This window comes from Prionailurus bengalensis, chromosome C1 (assembly GCF_016509475.1).
Source record: "Prionailurus bengalensis isolate Pbe53 chromosome C1, Fcat_Pben_1.1_paternal_pri, whole genome shotgun sequence".
Lineage (NCBI taxonomy): Eukaryota > Metazoa > Chordata > Mammalia > Carnivora > Felidae > Prionailurus > Prionailurus bengalensis.
Genome location: NC_057345.1, coordinates 189917244 through 189930751, shown reverse-complemented (window position 1 = coordinate 189930751; position 13508 = coordinate 189917244). Strand labels below are relative to the sequence as shown.

Below are 13508 nucleotides of genomic sequence, written 5' to 3'. Positions count from 1 at the left end.
AACTGTTGTGAAATGCCTGAATGACTTTTGTGACAAATAAATGCATGGATCAGTTAATCCTCTGGTTCACTGTGAGTACGAGCTTGAATCTAAACATAAAAGAAAATGTTGATACTCCTTATAGGTAATAACAAGTTATTTTCAATATTTTAGAAGACAATATAGTCCAGGGGCACCTGGGTTAGGTGTCCAACTCTTGATTTCAGCTCAGGTCATGATCCATGGTTCGAACTAAGCCCATGTTGGGGTCTATGCTGATGGCACAGAGCCTGCTTGGGATTCTCTCTCTCTACCCTTTGCCCACGCTCTCTCTCTCTCAAAACAAATAAACATTAAAGGACAGTATAGTCCATATAAATATATGTAAAAGCAGAGCTTCCCCAATAAAAGAGAAGTGGCATATTATAAAGTGAATTCCATTCTTTGTAGTAAAAGATGAGGAAAAGATGAGGAAATCAGTGTTGCTAATTATTGTCTGAATTCTGACATCATCAAAGGAATTATGGCAGATTTCAATCATTTTACATAATAACCCACATCTTAAAAATTTTGAATGACCAGAATAAAATTGTCAGAAAAAAATTCTATTTTCACAAAATATATCAAAAGTTTTTGTGAAAGCCTCTGAGTATAAACAGAAAAGTAGATAGGCCAAACACTTAAATTCATAAACTACAAGGCACTAAACTTTGACCTATAAGCATTGTATTTTACGTATTTTAAAATGAAGGACTACTGAGAATTAAATGCAGCAGCACCTGCTTCCAAATGATTCATAATGATTCTAATGAAGGAGAATTTTTAAATGGCAACTCCTACCTACCAATGATTAAAGCAAGTTATGATCTTTTCACACTAAGTCTTACTATTTTTCTGGAACTCAGGAATAGTCTGATCATCCACATCTTAACATGTACACACACACAAAAGTACTTTTATAATATATTGTAATTGAGCAAATCTGCAATAGAAATGTCAAAAGTATACCTAAAAATGAATAAAGTAAAACATCATTTATCTACCATAAATGTCATCTATGAGTAAAAGAGGTTATACATACACATCTCAGTCCCAAAGTCTGAAGCTAACCAAATAGAAAATCCCAGCCTTTTCCCCACTACAGTGAGGGAGGAGACAAGTATGTCTTTTATTTCAAATACTACAGAACATCATGTTGGAATTATTGGACAACATAGACGAGAGAAAACAAGTGAAGGCAGAAGAATTAGAAAGTGGACTCCCCATTTTCTATAAGGGATTTCCTATATGCAAGAAGCCAGATGAGGAAGTTGTTCAGTCACAAGAAACTACAGTCTCCAATGCCCTTTGGATGTACCAAAAGAATGATAGAAAAGGTATAGCACGAAGATCAATAGAGAACAGGAGCCTGTGCAGCCACTCCCAAGAAACAACCAGAATCAAATCATGAAACATTCCTTCTTTGAAGGTAAAAGGACCAGGCAACATTTGCCCAGGTTTCAGAACTGCTATGGATCAAAGCCTCCTATATGCCTCCCATTCTTTCTTTTTCAAGAGTCTTTATTGTGGCATTCCCATATCAGTTTCACCACTCTATATTCGATTTATGGGTGGTACATATCAATAGCATCTTCTGAGGTCACAGGTTTCAGTATCAATAAAAACCAGAATTGAGCCAGATCTTGGATTTCAACTGATACCATGATTGGATGAGACTTTTGAAGTTCTTAAACTGGGCATGAAGTAGATTTTGTATATAGAAGAGAGATGAATAATTGAAACCAAAAAATCAGACTTTGATAAACTAGATTCTTAGTTCCAAATTTCACTCCCTTGTAGTAAATTTGCCATGTAATTTTGCAATAGGGAAAGGAAGATGGAAAAAAGGCAAAGTAGCAGCATTATGTCAGATAGTGATCAAGGCTTATGTTTCTGAAACAGGTCCAAGAACTCTGGGAGTTATAAGAAATAGTTCTGGGTCCGTAAGTTTCATATAAAAATTTGTTAAGTTTGTGTTCTCATTTCTATTAATTTTCAAGTTAATTTAAACATATTAAAGTTGACTACCTTGTAACTAGTACTCAATTTCAGTGGTCACATTCACATTGCTACTAAATGATCATCAGTGACTACTCAATTTGTAGAGCTGTATTTTTCATATTACAGATGACATCTTGGCAATCTGAAAATTTTCAGATGTTCTAAAATCATGCCACGCAAAGTGTGGTACAGAGACCAATAAAAGTCCTTGGCTAGAGAAGAAAGTCAAAAGTAAACATTCTCAAACTTTAATAGCAGCAGTTTGGCAGTAATTTTAAGCCTGTTGAAATTAATTTAAAAATTAATGACGTGGCGATTTGTATTCTTAACATCTTTATCCCCACTTGTTGAAGAACTACTTTGCTAAAGCCAGTAATAATCTCTTAAATATCAAATCCAATATATGCTCCATAATGCTTTTATTTATTGCCAGATTGAATGACAGTACTGACTACTCTCTTCTGTATAAAAGCCCTCTACTTGAGGCAACCACTCACTCCTGGTTGTCCTTCCACTCAAACTCCTTACGAACTCTTCTTCCTCTATCCTTCTCTTAAATGATAATGTTCTGTAGGACTCCCTGACTATGGCCTTCTTCTCTTATGTTCATATAACTCATCAATAATTGCCAATTAAACCTGAATGTGCCAACAAAAAACTCTGAGGATTATTTTAGAGTTTTATCTTTCACTCATGCTCTTTCTACACATTTAAGTACTATCAATTCTACTTTCTACCAGGGAAATTTAAATTTTGATATTCAAAAGGAAAGAATAAGAAATATTCATGCATCTTAAAACTTTTTATAGTAGTACATAAGCTCAAGTCAAATCACAAAAGTAATTAATATTCCTTTCCTAAAGGCCACTTCCATGTCTGCTAATATAAAATATTCATTTTTTGCTTTCACATTTCCTAAAACAAACACGTAATTGGTAAGCACTACCACTGAGTTGCTAACAATTTTCTCTGTTTTGCTTAAGGTCAAACATTACTTTCCTTACATTAAAAGTCATTATTAAACCACAGAAAATTAAAAGCCATTTTATACTTTGCATATACTGGAGACTTATTAAATGTAGACTAATTATAAGGGTTGATGTATATTAAGGCATCTTACTAAATAGTTCATTTAGGATTATAATTAAATTGTAACTTTTTCATTAGAAGAGTTTATGTTCATTTTTTCCAAATCTATGTATAAAAAGAAGTACTTGCTTTTTTATCTGAATAAAATACTTCTATATTCTATTTTCTTTATGAAGCAAAACTTTTATTCTGAAAAGGAAGTTTACTCTGAGCTCATTGCAAAACTATCTATTTCAGTCATATTCCAGATATAGCAGGACAAAGGGCAACAGCAGGAAATGGAGCATCACCGAGGTTCAAAACAAACTTGGTTTAGAGTAAAAAAGTTTCATATTATTATTAGGAATAATTAAGCACTATGCTTGAAAGAAAAAAAACAAAAACAAAACAAACAACAAAAAAATGATTAAAAATTAAGATACTGAGGGGTATACCTTCATCACTAGATAAAAAGGTGAGAATACTATTCTCTATTATTATCTTAAATAAAGGCAAAATGGAAGTAATGATACATACTCTTGAACTCATATATGTGTCTTAAAACTACTAATAAAGACTACATTTTATGTTTCTTACCCTTACAGTACATTTAAATAAAATCAATTCATTTTTTTCTCAACAATTTTGAAACAGATGAAAAAACAGTTATTTTTTTCCCCTTGACAGATGAGAAAACTAAAACAAGAAGAAATTATGTAACCTGTTTTTAGGTTTTTCCTTAAGATCCGATGCAGAATTGGGACTAAATCTTGGCTCTAATTCTGTAGCTTCATAAAATTTTTCAGTGTAAAATTAGCATCAAAAAACAAAACAAAAAAAGGCAAATGACAAAAATGAACCTTGAATTTTAACCCACACTGCCACATTTCGAATGTCATGATGCTTTTGAGTTACCCTGTATCTTTTTAGTGACTTAATGTATTTGATACTTTCCACTGTTACACAGAACAAAAATAACTTAATCTTACCAAACAATTTGAGAGGCTCAGTTTTTCTTCTGCATAGTCTGGTGATCAACTGTAGCATTCCCAAGAGACTAAATGTTTAACAGAAATATATCTTAATGCCTATCCAAGGGGAGTTGAGATATGGACTTTATGATACATACATGTCGTTATTTGCAATATATGAATTCCAAAAAGGATGATGTAGGATGATGTAGAGATGAAAATCATTCTCAGCACTGTCTCTCTTACCATAAACACATTATGTGAAAAAACAATGTGAAAGGATACAGGGAATAACATGATGTCTACTATAGATAGTATGAACTAAAAATCTTTAGATTTTTTTTTTAATTTTTTTTTTAACATTTTCATTTATTTTTGAGACAGAGAGAGACAGAGCATGAATGGTGGAGGGGCAGACAGAGAGGGAGACACAGAATCGGAAGCAGGCTCCAGGCTCTGAGCCATCAGCCCAGAGCCCGACGCGGGGCTCGAACTCACGGACCGCGAGATCGTGACCTGAGCTGTAGTCGGACGCTCAACCGACTGAGCCACCCAGGCGCCCCTAAAAATCTTTAGATATTAAAAAGCAAATCAAATTTGCCTTCAATACTTAAGAAAAATATACTCAGACAAGAAAAGTATGCTTAGACAACAAGTAGTTAACTACTAAACTAAAATCCAGATACGTGATTAAACATGTTCAAATTAATGTTTAACTTATAAGAGCTATATGAAATGCACTGTTAATAAAATCCTTGACTCTGGGTGACCATTTGGAGACAAGAAAAGTTCAGACTACATAAGCTGGTAAAAGAATCTATAGTAAGCAGGAATACTGGGTGTTCAGAAATCAGCCAGCCTATATTATACAATAACTACACGAGGTTAACAAATAACCTAGTAGGAAGATGCATGTTTCTAACAATGCAATTAAATCGTGTTCCTGGAAGGAGAAAGTGAAAAGTTAGACCTGAAAAGTTTGGTTAAAAAAACAAACTGCCAAGTTTTGTACCCAAATTATTTTCAAATATGAAGTTTCATACATGAGAAGCCATCTGCCAAAAACTGAAACCAGTAATTTACTTTAATCATACTTGAAAGACTTTAATCATTAGCATTAAGGTTTACAAATGAACCCAGACTAACAGGTAGAAAACATATTTATACATTCTCTTTTCTTTTGCCTAAGCAGTATTATCCAAGCATTATTTCTGATAGAACCCTATTTAAACAACTACTCAACTTTTATAATTCTCAGTGGCAACTTTTAAAATATCACCTTATATAGAAACAGTAGGATAGTACCTTAATATTGATCTATGGCTAAGACACTGCAAAATACGTATGCTGGTCAGCACTGTGACAAATATGGAGGATGTCCTAACCTTATTGCTTGGAAGCTGACCTTCATAAGTCTTTGAAGCCATCTTCTTTAATCAGATATGTATATAATGTTTGGTATGGATAACACACCAACTAGGGCAGAAAAATGGTAGACAATATTTAAATTTTAATCAGTAAAGATGAATTTGATACTCAAGAAAAATAACCGATCAACTTGGGAGGAGGCAAGTAAATCAAGTCATTATTCTGAAAACAAAGAGAAAGAATCAAGTATCTATCTTGCCTGCCTTCCCTTTAAGGAACTGTCATCAACTGATGAGGGGACATTTCTCTATATGTTCTGCTAATAATGAAATAACAAAATTGAAGTATCAGTTTTGTAAACTCCTAATGAAATAATTACCACATGTAGGTATAACTCATTGATAGTGGAGACACATGAATTATTCTAGCCTCCCCCCACCAAACAGAATGTGAATCAGCCAAGTCTCTATATCTGCCAGTTTGCAGATACCAGGAAAAAAGAAACAATTAATTAAAATGAAGGAATTAAACCCAGCAAAACTGAGACTGAGGAAAACTTTAATGTCAAAACCTGGTTTCTTCAACAAATAAATAGAAGGAATAAAAAGTATGCTGAGGGGGAACCTATAGATTAAAAGATTTAATAGACATTTTCAACAAACTATGATGTGTATCCTTTGTTTAAATATTGAGTCAAACAGCAGGAAAACAAACACATTTATGATACTACCAGGAAAGTTTAAACTGTGCAGATATTTGATGACTTAAAGAATTACTGTATTGTGCTTATGTTTTTAAGAGTTGTTTTCTAGATACACTTTTTTTAAATTTTTTCAATGTTTTTATTATTTTTATTTTTGAGAGAGAGAGAGAGAGAGAGAGAGAGAGAGAGAAATGTGAGCAGAGTAGGGGCAGAGACAGAGGAAGACACAGAATCCAAAGCAGGCTCCAGGTTCCAAGCTGTCAGCACGGAGCCTGATGGGGGCTCAAACTCCCGAACCTTAAGATCATGACCGGAGACAAAGTCGGACGCTTAACCAACTGAGCCACCCAGGTGCCCCTACCCCTGAATTATTTTAAAGCAAATCCCAGACAACATCATCTTATCCATAAATATTTAAAAGTATATCTAGGGGCACCTAGGTGGTTTAATCGGTTAAGCGTCTGACTTCGGTTCAGATCATGATCTCGCAGTACGTGAGTTTAAACCCCACATCAGGCTCTGTGCTGACAGCCTGGAGCCTGCTTTGGATTCTGTGTCTCCTTCTCTGCCTCTCTCCTGCTCACACTCTCTGTCTCTCAAAAACGAATGTTAAAAATATATATATATAGGGGCACCTGGGTGGCTCAGTCGGTTAAGCATCTGACTTCAGCTCAGGTCATGATCTCACAGTCCGTGAGTTTGAGCCCCGCGTCGGGCTCTGTGCTGACAGCTCAGAGCCTGGAGCCTGCTTTGGATTCTGTGCCTCCCTCCCTCTCTGACCCTCCCCCATTCATGTTCTGTCTCTTCTCTGTCTCAAAAATAAATAAACATTAAAATATATATATATATATATTTTTTTTAAATAATTCAGGGGTAGTGGAAGGTTACAGATGAAACATTACTGAACATGAAGTGGTAATTACTGAAGCAGGGTGACAGATACAAAAGAGTTCACTATACTATCTTCTCTATGCCCACTTCAAATCTTCCATTAAAAAAACTTAAAAAGGAAGATGAACTAAAAAGGTCTATATGACAATCCATAAGAAGGACAACAAAATAAATGCATGTCCCTCAGAGGTCAAAAAAAAACAAATGAAAACCTTAATGATAAATTAGGCAAGCATTCTCGCTGTACACACACATACATATGTACACACACACTCTTACGTGAAAAATGAGAAACTGTGAGACCCAAAGAGGTAAGTCTTGCTCAAGGTCACAAAACAAAACAGGAGCAGAGCCAAAACTAGACCTCACAACTGCAAGCCCAGAAAGAGTCTAAGTTGGAGCTAAAAGAGTATCTGAGGAGTCCTGAAGTAGTCTGAAAGCCCATCAAAGGTGTAAAAAGAGAGTTTAAAAGTTAGGTGAAAAAAACAATCCCGTGTTTAGAAGGGCAATATGCTTGAGTGAGCACTAAGACTAGAGAGAAGTATGGAGAACAACTGGGTATCTGGCAATCATCCTCACCAGGGAGCAGAAGTGTTATATGTATGAGGTATGTTTGGAAACTACTTGAATTCAAAGTGTTTGTAGAAAAGAAAATTGTCATCTAGCTTACAAGTTTAAACATGAACTAATGAAACATAAAAATCATTATTTTAATAACAATTTTTGAAAAAAGCTGAAAAAGTTTAAATCTTAATAAGTACACAACGAACTCAAACATAAAAATGGGATTTATCTTCCTGTCCAAAAATAGGCTTCAAAATTTGACCATGAAGGGTCTTCATTATTTACTTAGACATTTTCATAAAAGAGTAAGGATTCATATTTATATTAAAAATTATAAAGAATAAACCTGTATATGCCAAATTATACTATCTTTTCTTTTTTTTTAAAGATTTTATTTTTAAATAATGTCTGCACCCAACGTGGAGCTCGAACTCACAACCCTGGGATCACAAGTAGCATGCTCTACTGACTAAGCCAGCCCAAGCACCCCTATACCATTTTTTGAATAAGCACAGTGACAAAACATTAACTCCACCTAGAAACAAAAAAAGTAATGAATAAGACAATGTAATCGCATTTAACTTTTGTCATTCTGAAAATGTAAAATCTAGTATGTCTGATGTATTTTTAAATAAGTCATTTTTAAACTACCACTCATACTAAAATGCATTTTAATTTTTGGCTGACACGTGTTAGTGACTATTTCCAAAAGTGGTGAATTCAATTCCTTTTTTATTAGAAGAGTGGTCTATTTTTAAAAACACATTTCTGGCATTAAATTACACAAGACTACAAAGCTTTTTTAAAAATCCGTATCAAACATTTCAAAGTATATCCTTCACTAATTATAAGAAATACCAAACCAGGAAGTCAAAGAAAATTCCAGGGTGACCTCTAAAATTTAGTATTAGAGATAACTAAGATCATTTGTTAAAGAATAACTTGTTCTTTAAAAAGCTGAAAGTATAAAAAAGGAGTCTGAAGGGGGATAATGCAGAAACAGAAGCTGAGACTTGAGAACTTCACCACAGACTTAAAGTAACTTAAGCAGTAAATTAGAGATGTTTCTCTGACCCTTGCCAGTATCTTCAAAGCAGTAATGTAGCTCCTCTCTTGAAAAACATGTTTTTCAGTACCCTTCTCCTTAATATCAAAGTTAACATGTAAAACATCACATAAAGACCAAGACAGAAAACATTATTTTTGAATGAGAAAATAAAAAATATTAAGGAATCATCCTGGATAAAAACATGGACTTGACTCAGGCAGTTCTGCTTCTCAACAGCCCCTTTAATTTTTGCATCAATTTTCTCACCAGTAAAAAGGGATAAGTACAATAGCCACCTCCCAGGATTGTTGTGAGGATTAAATGAGACAATATACTATCAGTAAGCTTGTAGTAACCGCCTCAAATCAATAACATTTTTACATAATGAATAACATTTTTTATACTATTTAAAAGGTTAATTATAGGAAAAATGCTGAATGTTCTTCTCATAAAAATATCTCTATCCTACCCCTACTTGTGGGAGAAAAAGAAAAACACAAAAATAAAAATATTTTATTTTTCTGCTAAGGTCATATTACTTACATAACTTAAAATCACTGAAGAAAAATAAAAACCACACCCTAGAGGTTTAAAAAGGGTGTCAGTATCGTGTATGTGTTCAAACCTGGGAAAAGTGGAAAATAGAAAAATCCATGTTGTTAAATTCTGGGTCATTACTATAATACTATGCATTAAAGTGATAAGGCCAGTCACAAAATTTTACAACAAAGTACTTTAAAACTTAGAAATAAAAAGGAAAGCAGTTACCTTTGTACAATAAAGCATCCAAAGTTCAAAGAGCCTCTCTCTAGATGCCATTCTGGCTTTCACTCTGGCACTTTAATTTTTCCTCCAAAAAAAAAAAATTATGTTCACGACCACAGCATGTTCATTTTATTTTCCAAGTTTTTCAGCCATTACAGTAAAGTTCAAAGCAGAAGGGAAAACAAAAATAAGTGAAATCAAATGGGCTGTCTTCTGATCAATAAAATTCAGTTCTAGCAGTCACTCCAACTTATCTTCATCATGGTAGTTGGGCGATTAAATAAATCTGTGAAAGACAAAAATACGCAAAAAGTTTGCTAGAAAAAGGGGCCATAATAAAAACTGTAGATTTATCAGAACTATAGATTTATCTACTTCACTTCCTGCAAACAACCAGCTAAGCTTTTATACTGATTGATTTTACAGAAAGTAGTGCTTCGGGGAAACATCACTGCTAACACAATACTTCACATCAATATAAAGTTAGAATTCTCTAGCGCAGACCCTGAGACAAGTACTCATAACCAAAAATGCGTCCAGTGATAATAAACCGCAAAACACCGTTGCCATTCATATTTTCTAGAAACAAAAAGAAGGCCACACTTACTAGTGCTGTATTTCAAAGACAAAGAATCCCTTAGAATATTCTAGTCTGCTTAAGACTTGCAGGGAATGTTTGTCGTTTAGTTGCAGGGCAGGGCGTGGGGAGGAGGGTGAGGAATTCCTGGTTTGTTTGTTTTAACAATTCTCGCAGGATGAAAGCCAACCTGCCCACCTGGCCTCTCTACCTCTACCTCAGGAAGAAAGGAGCACGCACTGGCAAGGTAAACACCCCGGGAAAGCTTCCCAGTGTTTTTAGGGATCTTTAAATTTCCTCCTCGCAACCCAGACAACGGAAACAGAGGCAAACCGAAGGTGTGCAAGCTGCCAAGAGAAGCTTTGGAAATGGTGCAGTGCGAGCTCCTCCGCATCCTCCGACCCGCTCTCCACGCCCTGCAGACCGCACTGGGACACACCCGGGTCGACCTCGCCCCCTCATAGCCGCCACAGACTCTACAGCGCGTTCCCCACCACGCACCGGGGACCCTCCCACGTCTGCCACGCGGCCACTTCTTCGCTACGACCCGCTCCCCGTCACCACGCTCACGTTGGGGGCTACGCCAACGCCGCCAGGCCGACGTCTAACTTACTTCCCTCGCCCCCTTCCCCAGCCGTGTCACCTCACCTCGCAGCAGGGAAGGCGGGCGAGAGGAGGCGGGGCGACGACGGCGCGAGGCGGGGAGCGAGGGCCTGAAGGAAACAAGGGCGGGGCTTTCCTCTCGGCTAATAACTCCGGCCTCTAAGGATTTAGCCGGCCCCGGGGCAGTCGCTATTCATTGGTCGCGCAGGCCGGGGGCAGAGTGACTTGAAGCCCCGCCCCAGCATTCCTGCGCATTCGCAGTCGACCGGGCTCCCGAAGATTCGGGGGCTGGCGCCAGCCGGGACGTTCCAGTCAGTCTTCCCAGGCTGGACGAGTAGGATGACAGACGTGCTGACGCTAATACACCGCCACTCCTGGGGCCGGGCAGAGGTAGCCTTTGGCTGATGGCGTCATTTCCGGGACTCATTTGAGGGCGGAGAATCCTGGAGTGCTCACTAAAGGGGGGTTTGTTTTGATTTCCTGTAAAAAGGGGATTGGTTTTGGTAGTGTATAATAACAAGAAAACAGACAACTATCCCCACACCCTGAAAAAGAACAACAAAGTCTTTTCCTTAATCTCGCTTGTGCTTTCTACTTCCGCAGTCACGAAATGTTCAATACAAAGTGCTTATTTTAACACTACTGAAGGCTTCAGAAGAGTTTTTGCTTTTTCAGAAAAACAAGACAAACGGCTGCGTTTACTAGACATAGACAACTTTCAGGAGATTTTTGTCGGAAGGGGATGAGAAGGAAGACATACAAGATAAATCACCTTTGGTACACCTAAACATTTAAAAAACTTTGTATTAGGAAAATGTCAACTCTATACAAAAGTAAACTAGCATAATGAAACCCCACATACCAAGAGTATCAACTAATTAATGTCCCATCTTTTCATCTGTACCAAAACTTGGCAAACTGTGAACAGTAAATATTTTAGGTTTTGCAGAGTGTCTTGCTTGGTACGTATTTTTAAAATAATATAAGAGTGGGGCACCTGGGTGGCTCAGTTGGTTAAGCCTCCAATTCTTGGTTTCAGCTCTGGTCATGATCTCACAGTTTTGAGGGTTTGAGCCCTCCATCAGTTCTGCACTGGCAGCGTGGAGCCTGCTTGGGATTCTCTGTCTCTCCCTCTCTTTCTCTCTCTCGTTCTGTCTCTCTCAAAATAAATAAACTTAAATTTTTATTTAAATAATAGAATAGTATTTAGTAATATTTGAAAATTAGATGAAATTCAAGTTTTAGTGTTGTAAAGTTTGTTGAAACACAGCCATGCCCATTCCTCTACAGTTTTGTTTGTTAATAGCCTTTTTTTTTTTAATAAGGTCTAGACCCAATGTGGGACGTGAACTCACAACCCTGAGATTAAAAGTTACATTCTCTTCTGCCTCAGCCAGCTATGTGCTCCCCCTTTACTATTAATACCTGCTTTCACTGCAAGAGGGCAAAGTTGAGAGTTATTTCCAGTAGTTATTTCCCAATTATGCCTTTTCAGCATCTCTCTTTGGTTGTGAAGAACATATGTGAAAATATATGAAAACTTCAAGGAAACGGAGAGGAATTATTCTTGCTCTGGGATCTGCCATTTTAGTAATTAGCAACTCCATTCTTCCAGGTGTGCTGTCCAAGAACCTAAGAAGTATCTTTGCCATCTTTCCCGTATACTTCACATTCAATCTAATTTTTTCAGTTATAGCTTCAAAATATATCCAGAATCTAACCATTTTCCTACACCACCACCACTACCACCCTGATGTGAGTTACCACTAAATCTTTTGTAGATTATTATAATCTCATAACCAGTTTGTCATCCTGCCTCTGCCTATGCACTCTCCCTACCCATGCATTATTCTCAACACAGTAAGCAAAGTGGTCTTTTAACATAGAAATAAGACGTACTCCTCTGCTAAAAACTCTCTAGTGGTTTCCCATTCCACTTGAAACAACCAGAAAGTACCTGTGTTTTCCTCCCACACTTACCTCTTTACCTTCTCCAACTATTCTGGCCTCCCCTTATTTCAGACCAGACAAATGGCTTCTTTGCTGCTTCTAAAATTCACAAAGCATATTCTATTCTCAGGGATTTTACATAAGCTGTCCCTCTACCTGGAATTCTCCTTCCCCAAATGTCCACACACAATCTTCAAACCTCTGCTGAAGAATCACTTTATCTGTTGCTATAGTCTGAATGTTCGGGTCCTCTCAAAATTTATATCCTATCCCCCAAGGTGATGGTATTAGGAAGCAGTGCCTTTGAAAGTACTTAGATCATGAGGGAGGAGCATTAGTGAATGGGATTAGTACTCTTATAAAATAGATCTCACAGAGCTCCCTATGTGAGCTTTCAACTCTGTGAGAATACAAGTCTGGAAGATGGCATTCACACAATCACCCTATTTTGGACTTCCAGCCTATAGACAAAGAAAGAAGGAAGGAAGGAAGGAAGGAAGGAAGGAAGGAAGGAAGGAAGGAAGGAAGGAAACAAAGAAAGAAGGAATGGAGGAAAGGAGGAAGGAAGGAAAGAAGGAAAGAAGAAGGAAGGAAGGGAGGAAATGAGGAAAGAAAGAAAGGAAGAAAAGAAAGAGAAAAAGAGGAGGAAAGAAAGAAAAAGAAAAGAAGAAAAGGAAGAAAGAAATTGTAATCTACTGTCTGTGGTATTTTGTTATAGCAGCCCAAACATACTAAGACATCAGTAAAGCATCCCCTCACCTTCTTTTAGAGAATAGCGTCCTTTTTTCCCTTCCTTTCTCTATTTTTCACTGTAGCACTTAACAGCTGACATATAATTTGTCTATTGTGAGTTCCCCCTAGTAAAATGGGAGCACTATGAACACGGGGAGTTTATTCACTGCTATATACTTTCAGGCCCTTGAATAGTGTCTTATACACAAGAGACACCCAATAAATATTTGCAGACTATAAAATAAAAGG

At 36.8% G+C, this 13508-nt stretch overlaps 2 protein-coding genes across 4 annotated transcripts in view; both read right to left on the bottom strand.

The window, feature by feature from the left end:
- Window positions 1-9503, bottom strand: part of NBEAL1 (neurobeachin like 1) — a 171203-nt gene extending 161700 nt beyond the window's left edge. For both annotated transcript variants that reach the window (XM_043577516.1, XM_043577517.1), the window contains exon 1: window positions 9401-9503. In XM_043577516.1, the coding sequence (XP_043433451.1) occupies window positions 9401-9451 (51 nt within the window). In that variant the 5' untranslated portion in view covers window positions 9452-9503. The remainder of the gene's footprint in view (window positions 1-9400) is intronic.
- The window catches only part of CARF (calcium responsive transcription factor), a 100201-nt gene continuing 96196 nt past the window's right edge, over window positions 9504-13508 (bottom strand). For both annotated transcript variants that reach the window (XM_043577523.1, XM_043577526.1), the window contains 2 exons: window positions 10623-11057; window positions 9504-9683 (listed from right to left, as the gene is read on the bottom strand). The gene's annotated coding sequence lies outside the window, so the exon portion shown is untranslated. The remainder of the gene's footprint in view (window positions 9684-10622; window positions 11058-13508) is intronic.